The sequence below is a fragment of the Apteryx rowi genome, unplaced genomic scaffold (assembly GCF_003343035.1).
Source record: "Apteryx rowi isolate R43461 unplaced genomic scaffold, aptRow1 scaffold_521, whole genome shotgun sequence".
Classification (NCBI taxonomy): Eukaryota; Metazoa; Chordata; class Aves; order Apterygiformes; family Apterygidae; genus Apteryx; species Apteryx rowi.
In genome coordinates this window covers 300,419-318,123 of record NW_020450785.1, presented here as the reverse complement: position 1 = coordinate 318,123, position 17,705 = coordinate 300,419, and the positions used below count along the sequence as shown (strand labels likewise).

Here is a 17,705-nt window from a genome sequence, read left to right as displayed (position 1 = left end):
CAGACCAAGCAACAGTACCGTGTTTGCTCATTAGGCCCACTGTGCAACTGAGGAGAGACCACTGCAGGCAGCTCCAATGCGTTCCCTTCCTCCTCCCAAAATTAATAAACATGTGCGGCCAGGTGACCAAAATTTTCAGCACCACTATTTCTTACCATATTTCAGTCCAGCTTTCCATTTGAGATAAATCACAAAAGCACAGTCCAGCAATATAGAGACAAACACCACATCCTGCATGGGGTTGCAGGATTTCAGGGTGTTTAAGAAGTGGCAATGGTCTGGTTGGGAAGCAGATAAACAGTCCCAATTCTTGTAAAGGAAAAAGAGGGTCACCCTGACTTTTCCAAGTATCCACTTGCCAGATGCAATACAAATCAATCTGCACTTGTGCAGCAGCTTCATTAGAACAACTAAAGTCACATTCGACATTTACAAACCATATACAGATCTGGGCCTACAACAGCCACTGTGCAAACATATCAGATTTTCATGCATACATTAAATATTCCTGACTATGACCTGTTTTTTTTCCAAACAAGCCTATACTAAAGTGTAGGAGGGCTTACAGTTCATAAGAGATCGGCTACCTATGAGTGACAGCTGGGCACAGCAGAAAGAAAAACGAAAGGGAGGAACTGTTAAAGGTTGAGATAATTATTTTTTAAAATAGTAATAATTTACTAATGTACAATAAAGAACAGAGACAGTTATATATGCTTTATAATACAATGTGACTACAGAGACTGCTTGAGGGATTACAGAGGCCTCAGTCACAGCAAATCAATGAAGTACTGATTTAGTACTATTTTTAAATTCACCTATCAGTGTCCAAAATATTTACAGGTTCAGTCTTTTTTGTCATTTAAAATATCTGCATTAAATCTTTGCAGTGTAAAATAATAACATGACAACTTGAAGTGTTGATCCTGCAAAAGTGTGTGCATATATCCTTCTAATATGTATAATGTATATATAAATAATGCTACTATACTCAGTGCAGGTACTCACAAAAGATCTAAACTATTGATGTGATCAAGTCTGGCATGACCATGGTTTTAAGCACTATAGAAATATCTATTTAAAAATTTTTTTTGAAACCAATTATTTACATTTACAAAAATATTTCAATGTTTAAAAAAACTAGATAAGAATATTTACAAGAATCAATATGAAGAATATGATCTTTTCTGAAAAATAAACCATAGTAAAAGAAATAATTAGGAGGGTATTGACACAATTTAACTTTAAGAATCTAAATAAGGTACATAAGTTAGGATCCTGGGCTGCCTTTATAATCTCAGGAGATCAATTCAAAGTATCTTGGCTATTAATTTCTCTCAAAGACTCTCTATATAGGACAGTTCAGTCTCCCAATACACTCCATGTGCATTTAGGGCCCTCATACTCATGTCTCTGTCCAGAGACTTACTGTCACCTAGATCAGTGAAATTTTAACAGTTAAAACAAAAAGTAATGGGATGGGCTGAAACTTAAAGCACTTTGCCATACAAGTATAATTAGGCTTTCAAGTACCTAAGCGTAGATAATACTTCAAAGTTTTTACATCTCATGGGGATGCTAAAAAAAAYCCTCTCTCCCTTCTTCTAATTTAAAAAACAATAATTTTCTCTGAAGCATTATATGTCTTACCTAGTCTATGCTTTGAGAACACTTCAAGTTGCAAGCTGAATTTAAAAAATAAAAGTGCGTTTCCTTTTAAGTAACAGGCAGAGTAGAGAAGCACCCATGAAAGAAAATATCCTGTTTTCATGTGTCTTGTGGATTAAAACAAAAAAAAAAGGCAGATGTGAAACYACATAACTACATACATCTTCTATATAGCAAATATATAGCATGATGATCCTATATAGGTTTAAATATTATTTGAAAGACTACTACAAACCTCTGTGCCACTCAGTAAATTTTGAATAGGATGAAGTAGGGCATCTATCACTGCATCAGTGTATAAACATTCAGCAGCACATCCCGTTTGGTCACAAAAAACTTGCAGAATCTCTATAACAAGACTCGCAGGAGAATAATTGTCTGGCAAACACAAGAAATATTTATTTGTATTTTTAACTTACATATACATCAATATATCTGTACAGCTTATGTAAATACTTCTGAACCATAACTTCATTAAGCACTGATTTAATACAATTAGAGGCAGGAAGGAAAAAGGAGGCAGGAAGGAAAAATTTGCACAAATACTGCTATTATTTGCTTACCCTTACTTATATGCTATTATATGCTTACCCAAATTAAAAATTATAAAATATAAAAGTTATCAAATGACTCATTATTATAGAATATATTAGTATATATTAAATAAACATATACCTGTATGCACTGTCAAAGCTGTCTTTGGGTAACTCGGAGAGTAATAAATAAGCTGAGTAAATAACACCAACAGATCTGTTAGCGATATGCGATCTAAAAAAAAAAAAAAAAGAAAAAAAAAGAAAAAAAAGAAAGAAAAACGTAATCTGGAAATTAACATGCGGCTTTAATCTTACAAATGAAGTGGATTTTGTAAATATACATAAGCAATGCTTTCTTTTACTGAGAACATCAACATTATATACAACTGATAAAGTAAAGGACATGCATCTCCCAGGGACTCTACCACAGTACTTCAGGTTCAATTTATAAAGCTTGATCTTGCTCCCAACTTAGCCAACTGCAATCTTACCATGTCTTCCACTGAAATAGATGGCAGCCAAAGTTTGAGAATGCTGGATACATGGTTGTAGGAAAAAGCATTACCCTTCTATTAGATTAAGTGATACAGCTGGAAGAGAGAGAAACTGTCAGACACACAAACTCTTTTTCAGGTCTGAAACAAAAACAACAAATGTTCAGCTAAATGCAGGTTAGGAACTACTTCTCTGAGTTTAATGTAATTATGTTAATAAATCAGGCAATTTGTGAGGAAAGGGTCGTCATCTGTGAAACTGAGAAGGACTCTATTAAGAGGATAGATGGTAAGATCATTAGCTTTTGTAGGGGAGAGGAAAAAGGTAAACATCATCAATGGATCACTGCTTGAGTGGAATATACAGCCAATCCGCAAATGACAAAAAGACTCAATTGGTGGCGGATGTTTCTTCCTGAAAAGACAACCACTTCATACTGGACCTCTCAAGTTCTGATCCTCAAACTAGAGGTACAAAATACCTTCAAAAGACAAGTCTCAGAACTAGTATCCAGAAATACTACGCAATTTATATTGAACTAGCAGAGATATTCATGTAATGGCACACTACTTTTTTCCTCACACACCTGTATTTGCCAGCCCTGAACAATGCACCACTGTACGCAGATTTCTCTGGGCTTTAGAGGGCTTTACCATCTCATCTCTTCTCTCCTTATTAATACCTCTGCTCCACAGGTACCAATCTTCTCCTCTACAATGGCTTAACAATTACATTAATAAGTTAAACTCAGAGCAATTGTTTTCCATCTGTATTTAGCCTGAAATACTGGTTTTGTTTCACATCTGAAAAACAGTTTTGACCCTGAACATCTGTCTCTTTTTCAACTGATTATAACAACTGATTTAACAAAAGATATTATCCATACCTAGAAACACTGAATCACACATATATTGATGCAATTCTCCTTCAACATGAAATTCATATATGAACTGTAAGGACAAAAGTGAACTATTCAATCATTTCTGTCAAAGATTTAAAAAATGGTGCTGATGCTCAAGATTACCTATGTCATCTTTTAACAAAGGTTTCCAGGTAAAGAATTGCTGAACAGAGTATTGTCCTATAAATCCACAATATTGACAGATATACTGTTACTCAACAGGTTACATTTTTCTCAGCCCTCCCCTTACCTTTCCTGTTTTTCAGCTGTACTGGAAAGAGATTTCGGCCTTGCTTATAGATCAACAATCTTCCTAAAAGGCATAGTGAATGCACAAAATAGATGTACTGCAATTCTGGTCCAGTATAAGCAAACTTCTGCTTATCGCCTTTAACAATAAAACCAAAAAATTAGAATGCCCATTTGAACAACTACTACAATATACATGGATCATTTTGAGTATAAAGACATACAGCATAAGTGACCGCTGCTATTACAGCTCTCAAAAGACTTAGATAAAATGTTTTTTGGTGAAAACCAACAGATAGCTTGTCTTCCTTTTGATATAGTGCACTCAAAGACCTAGAGAATGCAGATGCACATGCATATAATGCAATACATGCAAAGTTACTTACTACAGCGCTGCTGGGAAAAAACGCCRACTCTAGAAGTTCTGTCAACTGCTGACTTGCAAAACTCAAAGTAGTCAAGACATTGCTGGACAGCTGCATTAATCTGTCAAAAAACCCCACAAAATAATAAAATGTCTGTCATTTTACAATAAATTTGTTTTTTTCGTATCCAAGTACTACCTCTTAATGCAAGAATCTAAATATTCACATCACTGCAACAACAGCTCACGTTTCAGTGGTTTGCATGAAGAGGCAAATCAAAAGGAGATAAAATTTTATGGCGCTACTAAAATGCATCATCAGAAATTTCAGTTCTATAAGCGCTAAGACTAATCTATGAAAAAGAGTAAAAAGAACATGCAAGTATTTTGAGAAATTAATGATAATCTATATTTGGTTGCTATATTATCATTAATATGGAAACTTGTCAGTATCCACATGAGAAAAAATTTGTCTAGAATATATTTACATTAGGAAACTCTGGAAGTTGGTTTTTGGGTTCTGCCAGTGCTACTACTGTTTTTGCAAAACTGATGTATCGTTATCGTATCACTATTGCCTAATCATTGTACATAAAAAGTTTTAATTTTATCAGCACAGATTTAAAAATTAATCACAAATATAGCATATGACCAAAGATGTAAGCTTACAACTATTATATTTTGGAGCTGCTAAGATATTTTTCCACATATGGGCAGAGTAATATGTGCACATTGAAAAAGCTGAAATAAAATAAATAGACATACGTACTAAATAAAAAAAATTAATTGTAAGCTTACCTATGCTTATAAATTATATTAGATCGCCTTGTTATAATGCACTTCCCATCTATAGTTTTTGCTGCACAACCATGCCTTATTCTATGCTCTGTGCTATGCATACAAATAAACAAATCAAACACACCCATCTTTTATAGTTTCTCATCCTTATTTCCCATTTTAAGGTTTTATCAGTCATATGCATTTCACATTTATTAATTTGTATAAGATTTTACAAAAAGTCCTGTTCTATAATAAATGGACCTCATATCTATATTAGTTTCACTGAAATCGATGAAATTTCCATCCTAGTGGAGAGATCTTCCCATACAGAACATATGATAGCATTAGCATCTACATTACCATACATTTTCCAATTTGATACATTTTGCTGTCACTTCAAATCCTTAATGCTTCATATCACAACTTAAAGACTATGATGGTTTGAGTTTCTTCCCAACAAAAATCTAAATTCAGTGTATAGCTTTTATGACAATTTTTACGCACCTTATGCTATTTTTTCCTACATTTATAGAAATAATTCTAAATATGAATGCAATATGAATGCAACATAAAGACTTAACAAATAATAAACACCTGCTATAAGGCATACAAATTTCCCCTTACTCAGATCAGGTCACATACCCTTCTTTGCATTTAACAATGATTTATTTAATGAAAACAAAAATTATATAATAATTAAATCAATCTGGACTCATCTAGATAAAGAAGAGGGAACAGCTCTAACAAAAGGAAAAAAAGAGGAAAAAAGTTCAAAGCCCAACATACAAAGCAAAAACAAGTTCCAGGTAGAATGTGACAACCATAATTATAGACTTACCAAAGATTTATACTTCTTTTCCAAAAGTCTAAGCACCACTGTTCTGCTGTAATATGCATGCTAAAATTACAAAGAAGAACTAATGTAAACTTCAAAAATAGCTTTAACTTTGAATACAAAAATTAAAATTATCTCCAGTTCTGTTCCATTAGAGATCCTGTGCACAGCAACATACTTGATGAATTAAACTCCAGCAAGTGTAAACCAGTATTTCACTCAACTGGGCCTTTCGTTTGCACTACAGTAAGGTGACAATTAAAAAAAAATATATCCTATTAGGAAAATGTGTGCAATGTGTAGTGGAACATGCTGTAAAACAGAAAAACAATAACCATGCTGAAATTTTAGACTACATGTATATACGACATTGTGTAAATCATGAATTATAAGGTTATACATGGTAGGCTGCAGAATGCCCTATGTCCACCAGGAATTAGCAAGTTGCATATATTGTAGCATATGTAACCATACTTTCATGCCTCTCTTGCTCATCATTTATTCCACAGAAACATTTGCATCTTTTGGTGGACTTCAGTCAATTATGACAAAGGGATTTAAGTCTTAAAGAGCATAAACTTCCCAGAAATTTTATAAAAACTGGTACCTGAAGAGTAAGGGAAGGAGAGAGTAGAGTTAAAGGGCAAAGGACATACATCCCTAAGAAACCAGACTTAACTACAGTGCTCATTACAGGCCATTATCAGGCCACTATAGGTCTATGATACTAATATTCATAAATCAACTTTTCAAGATGCATGTCTGACATCAACAAGCATTTTTTTTGTTTGTTTTTTGCTTACCGTCCATTTTTTGAACCAAACAGCTTTGATATCTAGCAGAGCCAAGAAATACACTGGACTCAAAAACTCTGGAGAGGCAAGAGGACCAGGCTCACATTTTACTGACAACAGTGACAAGGTACACTCCACTATTTCTTCCATGTATCTTTTGACACAAACAGGAAAAAAAAGAACAAAAAAAAAATTAGTTAAAGCTTTCCGACAGTAATATTCAGAAATAAATTTACTGTAAACCTCTTATTGTTCAGATAAATAGTAAATATCAACCATGTTATCTTTAATTTGATCTTATAAGGTTATTAATGCTTGTTGTGTTACCAGGAATAAACTTAATAGCACCATGCTAGTATTCTCCAAAATGATTGCATATTTTTAAGTGCTAAATATTATACTTATTACTTTGTAAAACATCTAAATTATTTTTTGTAATAAAGCATTCAAAACACTTTAAAAGCAAGCTTAATATGATTCATGACTACTCCTATGCAACTTCCCTATTCCACTTTCCCCCCTATTTCTGTTTTCCTCCTTAACACCAACCAGTCATCTGCATACCCTGTCACCCTTCTTTTGAACATATAATGGATACATATAATTTTAACAAAAACATTAAATTTAGAAACAGTAATACATTATTGAAGGCGACATACTTTTCAGGATGACGGATCCAGAAGGATGGAGCTTCCTTTTGGTACTCATTTAAAAGGCGCACCTGTTAACGTAAGGGTTTTAATTAAAAAATAAATAATGCATGGTGTTTCAGTTATGACAAAAATGATAGAAGGTATGGAAAGCTCATTCATACCTTTTTAAGTAAGCGATTTATGTCTGTATTAGATACATCCAGACCAGCGGAAATAGGAAGATAATATTCTCCAGAAAGAAAATACAACTCCAAGTGTTTTGCTAAAAAAGAAGAAAAAATAACCAAACTCCATGACAATAGTGGCAAAACAGACTGTATTAGACTGTTTCATAGTAAAATGTAACTGATTTTCAGGAAGTATATGAATCATGAAGTCTTCAATGTAATTTAGTGCACATACCTAAACTTGTATATACTTCTCTTGTCATATTAAATGGAGAAGAAGAAAAGGTTTTTGCATAGAACCTCAAAATTTTCTCCTAAGGGAGAAAAAGAGTCAGCAAGCAATGTATTATATTAACACATACATAATGCACATACATGTGCAGCGTATGGCACAATCACTAATATATAGCAATGTTATTCTTAGTATTACATATTGCTCAGAGAGCTCTACTGATGTGAAGCGTATTTTATAAAAATGCATCATTTGGGGCCATGGAAATGTATAGTCCCAAGGAAATTTTACTCGAATACTACAACTGATGGCACCAATGCAAAGCCTCACTGATCTACAAAGCAGGAGGTCAGAAATATTACTGCACTTTTTCATTAATGCTACTTTTGATGTTATTAAACACACCAGTGACTTCTAAACCAGTACTGTTTTGAAACCAGTGGTAGACCTACTAAACTACAAAACAGAAATACATGACAGCAGCTGGGGTAGCTTTTATATTTATTTGAGAAGTACTTTAAAATTGGAAGTGGGGAAAAAAATAAAAAGGCTTAACTTGCAGAATAAACAGTCTAAAAGTAGTTTAAAAAGCTACCACATTTTTTCCCTCATCAGAATCTGTGCATCATTATTAGCATCATTTTCTTACTGTCATGAAGTACATACCTGACTTAAATAGGAAATATTAACGTGAAATGTTTTACAGAACAGTTTGTCAATATTTTTTTTTTCAATTTTACTTTGTTAAAAGACATTCGAACCTCTTCATTCCCCATTAAAAACACGTAAAGGAGTACTCGTGTCTCTAGAGTCCTGTTGCGGCCACCTTTAAATCAAGACCTATTGGAACCAGACAGTTCTTTTCCTTCAAAACCAGTTTATCTGATATGTGCACAAATAACAACAAAAGCCTTAGGATACTGCTGGACTACTCGTAATATACATGTAACTTTTTTCCCCCATCTTCAGTACCCTTTATTACAGCTAAACATCTGATAACTGAATACAGAACATGAACTTACACTGAAAGTTGCATCAGGATCTGACAGAGACATCGTTAGATGTTTACGCAGATTGGGCCAACTCTCAGAGTTCAGTATATCAGAGGGAGGAGCAGAGCACAGTGTCTGCAATGCTTCTTGGCGCACCTGAAGCAGTCAAACAGATAAACAACACAAATCTGTCAAAAGCAACCTCTCAAATAAGTAACTTACAATATCCTTTGGAGGAAGGAAGGAACAAGCCTTGGCTGTAGAACAGATAAGGAGGTCCAAAATATTTAATCTCCATGTTCTTATGGTGATTTGGGCAAAACACTAAATCCGTGAGAAGAACAAAAAGAGTACATTTTAAGAAGCAACAAAACCATTTTATACAATTAGGTTTTCAATACTAGATGGAAGGATTATGTTTATTCCTGTTTTACATTCTGCTTGTAATCAAATATTCTGTTATAAGGGAATACATCAAGAACCATTTTCTTTTATCATTCAAATGCTACAACTGAGTCTAGCAGTTTTGTAAAAAGTCAGAAAGGAAAAGTGGAAAAATGAGTTACCAGACACTCTTCATGTTCTACTGTTGAATTTTCATCAGCTTTATAACTTAAATAACTTCAAATATCTGGGTTTGTTCTACTTAAAGACAAATGTAGTCTCTGCTCATTTAGTTCATATTACTGAAATCAACTGTAGGGAAGTTAAACAATATTTAATAGCATCAGATTTTTAACTGCCATGACTTCTTCGATTGCTGGGCAATTACAAGCAAATCTTACTAAGAGAGAAAGCTCTCAAAATAATGATGTTTCTGCAAGCTTCAAAAGTATCAGCAGCTGAGTAGTGGTCAGAGAGCCATATTAGTACTGCCAGAAAGACAAACCTAACTTGGATGCTATATATTCCATTTGGCAGCGGTTTGCTGGCAAATCAGTAAGCATATCTCTTTTCTGATAATGGTATCACAAAGAACAACATGAAGTTATCAAGAGGGGCAAAGGGCGTGCATACAGGAAGCCAAGCTTCAGGGATTTTATTTTTCATACAACCTTTTCCAAACTAAAGAATGCTTATCTATAATACATGAACTCGCCATAAAAAATAAAATACTTGTTGCAACAACAGCTTTTGAGCCAGACAGATATGAATAATGAAATACTCACTGCACTGAAGTCAAGACACATGAACCAACAGAGACAAGCTTTCACTTATGTACATAAGAGGGTTATTTACATGCACTCTGTTTTCCAATATACCATAAACATTTGTTTGTATTAACGAGTTTTTATTTCTTCCTTTAAACTTACTTCCTTAGGCTGAATAGGATCAAGCCTTTCTGCAAGCAGCTGCAATTGTTCTTGATTCATGAACGTGTAACTCTGTAATACGCATTTAAAATTATGATTAGTATATCTTATTAAAATGAACAGCAGAAGATTAAAATCATCAGTCTTCTGGATATCTAATTTACTTTTAATAATTAGTATTTTAACATTTATCCTAATTTAACATTAAAATCAACATTCTAAGTGTTTTCTGTGGTTTGGCCAAAGTTAAATTTACAGCAACAGAATTCTTTTATACATTTTGCTTATGTTTTATTTAGAAGTTTACTCTATCTTTATAAAATATCTTAGAATAATTCATTCAGTAAGTAACATAGTATAGTGCAGCAGTCTGGAAACGAACTGCACATTTCTTAGCTCCTACAGGAAAATCACGAAAAGTTAAATAACGTATTGCTCTTCTCATTATTCTGTCTTTTTATTTTATAATAGTTGAACAGGTACTTTAGAGTATAGGGGCAGAATTCTTCCATCTAGCACACATTGCCAAAAGGTTAGGCATCTAGTACAAGCTCAGTACTCAAGAGCAGAAGAATGGCAATCCATTCATTTTAGGAAAGGTATCAAAGACAGGGAGGATGAATCACTTTTTAGGGTTGCCTCTCAATCTCCACTGACTACACAGGAACTTAAGCATGAAACTGAAAATTTGTTATTTCATAACATAGATAGAAAACACATTGTACTTGGTTGAACGAGGAGTCACTGTCAGAGCAGTTGTCTGTATAATAACCACTCTGACATTCTTTCTTAGTTTTACTATCCAGCTCCTTATTACACATCCGATCTTCTTCAAACTTGTTAATCAAAGATTCTACCACAACCATCATGACATTCTTCAAGGCAAGCATCATTTCTCTGTACCTTCAAGGTAAAGATGATATTTAATATTAGATAGTATAGAAAAAAAAAATCACAAATGAAATTCTGAATAACTGAATATAGGTATAATGCCACTTAGAACTGAACTCACTGAATGAGCAGGAAGGAACGAAAAACAAATACAAATACAAAATCAGCAACAAAACATGCATATCTTAGATATTTTAGATAACTGTATTTTAAAATTATAATAAAACTCCTTTGTGCCTTTCTAAAACCACTCAATGAAACCACTGCTAACATAATCCTATACTAAGAGGTTCTTAAAAAGGAACAATATGAACCCATCTAAAGGGAGAATCTGTCCCTGAGAAAACAAAAGATCAGCTCTGATCCATGCTACTGTTTATGCTTCAAGTTCAACATGTAATTTTTCTTCTGATATAAGCCTTGAGCAGAACCAATACAAGAGAATACAACCTCCTGATTCAAGATTCTAGAGTACACATCATGCACACGAAACAAATTTTTTTCAGTTACACAGGTTGAATAATAATTTCCACATGGAAACAATTCAAAATAAAATTTGCCTCAGAAAAAGATGCCACTGTAAGATTTTGGTATTTTCTTTCAAATTAGTTTTTCTTTAAGACTATTATTATTTATTTTACAGTCATTAAAGATAATATGAATTATTGTATTGTGCTTTAACATCCTCCAACTCTAATTAAAGATGTAAGACAGAAACATATTTAGTTCATTGGAGCTTCTACTATCAACTTTAATGAGCACAGGAACTRTAAGATCCTGACCATCAAAACACAAGACATAAAGAGCATAATTTGAAAAACAGTCATCTTAATAGCTATTTTGAAGGTGAAAATAAAAGCCAGGTGTGGTTGATTACAAACTACTTTCTAAACATAAGTGACTGTATTATAAAAAATACAGAATGTTTCACTAAGGAGTCAAATTCCATAATGCATTTTTCTACATAAATACCTTTATACATCGTAACCACCAGAAAAAAAAAATACAAAGCATAAAAACTGAACCTTGAATGATCTTGAAATAATATCAAGATTATCACAGCAAAACCTACTGAGACTCAATCAGGGAGGTGATCCTCCCCCTCTATTCAGCCCTGGTGAGGCTGCATCTGGAGTACTGTGTCCAGTTCTGGGCTCCCCAGTACAAGAGGGATGTGGCACTGCTGGAACAAGTCCAGAGAATGGCTGCAAAGATGATTAGGGGACTGGAGCATGTCTGCTATGAGGAAAGGCTGAGAGAGCTGGGAGACTTCAGCCAGGAGAAGAGAAGGCTGAAAGGAGATCTTATTAATGTGTACAAATATCTTAAGGGAAAATGTCAAGAGGATGGGGCCAGGCTATTTTCAGTGGTGCCAAGTGACAGGACGCGAGGCAACGGGCACAAACTGAAACACAAACAGTTCCATCTGAATATGAGGAAAAACTTCTTTACTGTGAGGGTGACAGAGCACTGGAACAGGTTGCCCAGAGAGGTTGTAGAGTCTCCTTCTCCGGAGATATTCAAAACATGCCTGGATGCAATCCTGTGAAATGTGCTGTAGGTGACCCTGCTTGAGCAGGGGGGTTGGACTTAGACGATCTCCAGGATTTAAGGATTTAGTGTTCACAAAGGTTTTCTATATAAGGCGTCTTTACTAAATAAGGTGTTCCAAGCCTATGAATCTGGACTGTAGGCACTTGGCAATATGCTCACATACTGTTCTCCACACCAACCTATTGATTTCTGGACATCTGCCTGTGAGTCAGGCATTCAGAAAATCTTGAACAATTACACACAGTTGGTTCACCTATCAATTCTACACACAGCCCTGCAGGAGTCTCACTGTATGTACACTAAAATCCAAAGCAAGATAGTTCAAATTACAATATACTTACTGTAGTATTGACAATACTTGTCAACAACAGCAGATCTGACTAAACACACTACTCTCACAGGATACCTGACTAAATCTCAAAGAAGTGATCTTAGAAAAATACATGTATCTTAATACTTTTTTTTTTTTTYAAACCAACACTGTCATGCATAATATCCATTCATATCTAAGGAAATTACCATACTGTAATAATTGAGAAAAAAATTCTCCTTTAGGCCAGCTTACACATCATAATTGAATTTAACACGCAGCTAGCAAAGTACCATCAAGTAGTGACTCCTCTCTCTCAAATCGTACCCCTCCAACTCCAATCCTAGATGTCGCAGTATCTTGACAGATTTGCTACCAGTCTTTTTATGCAACAGTACATACTCTTATTTCCAGTGTAAGAACAAGCATGACGAATTGCAATATAAGGACTAGGAAAATCTGAAATGCTTAGCATTGATATTTAAAAGAAAAGAATCACTTTTGTAACCCTTATAGCTGAGAATTTGTATTTTCAAAATAAGTTCTGGAAAAGAAAAATGAATACAAAGACCAAAAAAAAAACAAACATGCGAATTATGTGTATATACTCACTCTTTGGATTCACGGGTCTTCTTAGTAACATGCTGGACAAGAGTGTCATAGCCAGATACTTCACCCTGATTTTGAGCAGAAGTACATTTTTCTGTTTCTTCTTCAATCACAGATCCCAGAGTATTATTTATATATTGTCTAAGGTATTTCACAAATTCATAGCTGCAACAAATACCCAAAATTAAAATGTAACATATTTCCTTGAGCTCAGCTTCAAACATTTTCAATATTATATTAATATAGCTTTTTTTTTCCTCCCAGATCTCTTACTGTAAYGTAAGTGTTTACAACTTAAAGGGAAACAAGCTTCAGTTGTGCAAAAAACACAATCAACTTTGATTTTCTTTAATACATTCATTATCAGCATATTCTATGAAGGAGTACTACCAAATAGTTTCTAATTTCCCTTTGTGCTTCTTCTAAACATAAAAATCTACCCAAACACAATTTAAAGTTTTGTGGACAAAAATCATAAAATATCACTAAGTCTCAAATTTAAAATTCCTAAGAAAAATCTATTTGAGTATGTTGAACATAGTGCTGGCTGAAGGCATACTTGTTTGGAAGTACCATTTGTGCGGTTTACATATAAAATGAAAAGAAACATAGAAAACTCCCTTTACAAATTATTCTAGCAGATAAGTATGTCTAAGGCCTAAGCAAGTCTGTGTGTCACGATAGTATGCCGAAGGTCTTACCAAACCAAACTGATAAACTAGCTATGATTACATCTACATGTTTAAAGGGTTTTTTTTTAAAAAAAGGCATTTTACTTTCTTACTATTAAATATTTATATAAATGTAACAGTTTTTAAAAAGAATAATTGGGAAGAATTTCAATAATGAATGCTGTTCACTGGGGATTACTCTTTAGACACTATCTTAGCAGCAAAAATTGCTTAAAAATAGTGTCCAGAACATATAAACAGTTTTTTTGTTAATATTCCAAATTGTATAAGGGATGAAGCATGCAGTAATCCACATAAAAATCTAATCATATTAAAACAGTAGATGCATCATTATATTTTCACTATACCAAGTGCATATGTGCAAGTACTTTATGTGAATTAGCATCAATGCACAGAGGGAGCACACTCAAATTAAAAAAAAAAAGTTCATTATGTATGTACAAAGTCCAATGCTATAAAACGCAGATGTAAATAAAAGCAACTGTTACAACAGTTAGCAGCTTTTACCTTTCACAGATATTTACAAAAAACAAACTACATTCAAGGTAAAAGACGAATTTATGTTCACTTTTTTGTGTCACGATACATATTTTTTCACTGGATTTCTTATCCAAAGTTCTGTCAGATATAACAGCCCTACTTTTTTTTTTTTTCCATTTCCTATGCATTTCCCTCCTGACACCATTTCTGTTCTTAACGAAGGTAACAAATATATCTCAAAAAAGATGCAACTCTTCTGCTTATGTTTATTTTTGTGTTTTCATTTGTCTTCAAGGCTAGCTTTTTACTATTGCAATAATGAAATTGCACATCACTCTTTGCTGAATGAAAGCTTTCATAAAACTTTCTCCCATTTGTTTTATGACAGTAACATCAGGGTATATATTTTCTCAGTGACTGCCTTCATTCTGAAATACACAGCAATCACATCATCAATCCTGCATGGAAAGACTATCACTCAGCTTGCCACTAAGTTTGTCTGCTTGCTGTGGTGGTGTTGATCTTTAATTATTCTACCACCATTAAAATGGTTTGTAACAAAATAAGGGTCTCAACATTCACAGAACTACTACTTTACATGAAGAAGCAAGTCGAACTGAGCTGGCAGGGCTTACAAAGGAAGCACCAGGAAAAAAAAGTGCTAAGAAAACCTTAAGTATTTAAGAAAACAAACAAACAAAAAACCCCACAAACCATGCTATTTACACAGTAAAAAGTTCTGATTTTCTAGCACTGCTCATAAATTTTGAACTTGATTCAATTTGCCTTTTTATTAGCTGAGGACCCCATGTTCCTCTTTCTTTCACATCAAGGCAGGAAAAAAGATTAAAGACCTCAAAATCTGATAGAATTACTGAGGCAGAATAACCATGGGACAGAAACAGTGCTGATGAAAATGCAGAACTGCACTGGTATATTGCGCAAAGCAAAAGCACATACTGCTGATAAAGGAGCTTGCAGTCCGGAGAGGTAGGGTGAGGGTCAAGGAGAAAGTTTCCTACTAGCATCACTAAAAAATCTCCATCTGACCCCTCTGAGCTTCCATGAAAAAATCTATATTGCCACAGATCTGAATATGCTAAGACTAGAATGCTTCCAAAAATATTCCAACACCAGACAGTAATACTCCCATTCGGTATCTGAAGCATCACTGGACTTTTATTTAAATTTATACATAAGTTAAAACTTCTCTCATGAAAACTAAATATCCTTGTAATTCCTGATGTCATAATATACTAGATAGAATAATGGACACCATGGTTTCACTGTTCTAAATGGAGAAGCTATGCACCTTTTCCACCAGCTGCGGAAACAGAGACCCCTCATATTCGGTATTTTCGTAGTAGCTGTTCAAAAGACATTGACAGATGTTTGTTTTTTTACTGTATATGCCTTCATCTAAATGAAGATGTGTTACTTTCAAAAAAAAATACATGTCATTTTTAATTTTGATATATTTTCAACCAGCCTTTTTTACTCTCATGGTTTTTATCCAATAACCCAGTGCTCAAAATCTGAATGATTGTCAACATATTAAAAGTGTTATCTGCTGCAATATGTAATACAAATTAAAAATGAACTAAAATCTAAAGCATTTATCATCTCAAGAAGATGCAATATATGAGAGTTAAAATGACAGAACTAGGGTTTGTCCAAAATTTCACCATTTCACTTGTTTACTTTTACTTAACTTTCGCCACTGACAGAGCTATGCTAAAAACTAGACAAATTTAAAAGAATGTAGTTAATGCCACTCTTCTGAAACAACTGACCAGCTTTTTCCAGAGAAGTCAGATCACAGAACTCAGGTCCATATTAAAATGTCTTTAAGTTCATTTACCTTGATATTCTCTTGACATATCTTAGATTTGTCCTAAAAATCCCCCACGTACTAAAAAAAATTCTACATCTTAGAGTTTAGGAATATATTTGACTACTATGGAAAGGAAAGAGGGGTGTAGGCTCAGAAAATTCCAGAGAGCATGTCAGTGAGATCACAGTGCCAAGCTTGATTTAACAGAAAAGCGAAGGGCATATATTTTTAACGTACATTCTGAATAAAGCAAAAATAACAACTATGTGGTARGATACAGAAGGATTGGATAATATAGGCCACAGAGAACAATTATAGATTGCAGCCAAATAGTCTTTTGAAAATTTACCTTATTCTAACAAGCAAAACTATATTGCCTAGCAGGTCTTAAAAATACTGACTGACATTGTTCAGTTAGGATTTCTTCTAGCTTCTTTTTGCCTGTGCATTTAGTACAGTAGAGTTGGCCAAGTTAGCTAGTTTTGTGAGTTTCCCTCTCACAAACAGTTCCTCAGTTATCATTACAGTTAAAATAACATATTACCAAGAGGAAAAAAAAATTTGAAAAATAGCAAAATTCACTTTATCCTCTAAATTAACATCTTTCTAGAGTTGATTAGCCACAGGAAACTATATATGAAAATACATATGCATTCACACACATCAATATAAATTGTAACAATTTCCCATAAATAACATAGTTAAACACATTTAACCTCTTTCAAAGCACTAAAAATAGCAAAATTAGTTTACTTGTGAAAATTTTCATCAGTCTCCTCCAAATGCAAGAGAATCTCTTCTGCACATTCCACTGATGGGGCTCCTGTGATTTTTTCCTTCACACTCTGCAGCAATTGTCTAAGCATAGACTGTAACAGAGCTTCATCTTCACTTGTAAAGTGAGACATCTGTATGAAGTAAATTACAAGAATAACAACATGCTTTCATATTTCTCAGAGGGTTTTTTTCCCCTTAAGATTCTAAGAAAGACGTCAAAGCCTTAAATTATCACTTTTTTTCCTGTTATGAACAGTATGAGGCTATATTCTCTATCAAATACTTTGTCTGTGGTCATCTCTTTTGATAGGGCCTATCTCCAGACAAACTAGATTCAAACTAATCAAATCAGTTTTAATGGACCTCCTGTTATCATAGTACAATATTCTTAACCCACATACTGCAATAAGAAAATCTTGAATATTTTGGACACGTTCACTTAATAGGCACAAGACTCCACTCTAATTACTGAAAAAGAAAACAAGTTAAAAGGGAGGTTATACAGATGGAATGGCTATATCTTGATAAGAAACCTCTAAAAGTCTCTAAACTTCTTCTCATATACTCTTACTACCCAGT

The 17,705-nt window shown here is 33.8% G+C and overlaps 1 protein-coding gene across 1 annotated transcript in view; it reads right to left on the bottom strand.

Moving 5' to 3' along the window:
* The window catches only part of TBC1D32 (TBC1 domain family member 32), a 90,774-nt gene extending 73,517 nt beyond the window's left edge, over nt 1-17,257 (bottom strand). The window contains exons 1-14 of the mRNA XM_026080457.1: nt 17,103-17,257; nt 13,347-13,508; nt 10,705-10,882; nt 9,980-10,051; nt 8,697-8,822; nt 7,678-7,756; nt 7,437-7,537; nt 7,282-7,343; nt 6,632-6,776; nt 5,832-5,891; nt 4,236-4,335; nt 3,851-3,988; nt 2,344-2,436; nt 1,904-2,046 (exon numbers count right to left, since the gene is read on the bottom strand). Coding sequence (XP_025936242.1) covers nt 1,904-2,046; nt 2,344-2,436; nt 3,851-3,988; nt 4,236-4,335; nt 5,832-5,891; nt 6,632-6,776; nt 7,282-7,343; nt 7,437-7,537; nt 7,678-7,756; nt 8,697-8,822; nt 9,980-10,051; nt 10,705-10,882; nt 13,347-13,508; nt 17,103-17,257 — 1,614 coding nt within the window. The remainder of the gene's footprint in view (nt 1-1,903; nt 2,047-2,343; nt 2,437-3,850; nt 3,989-4,235; nt 4,336-5,831; nt 5,892-6,631; nt 6,777-7,281; nt 7,344-7,436; nt 7,538-7,677; nt 7,757-8,696; nt 8,823-9,979; nt 10,052-10,704; nt 10,883-13,346; nt 13,509-17,102) is intronic.
* Nucleotides 17,258-17,705: the final 448 nt, after the last annotated feature.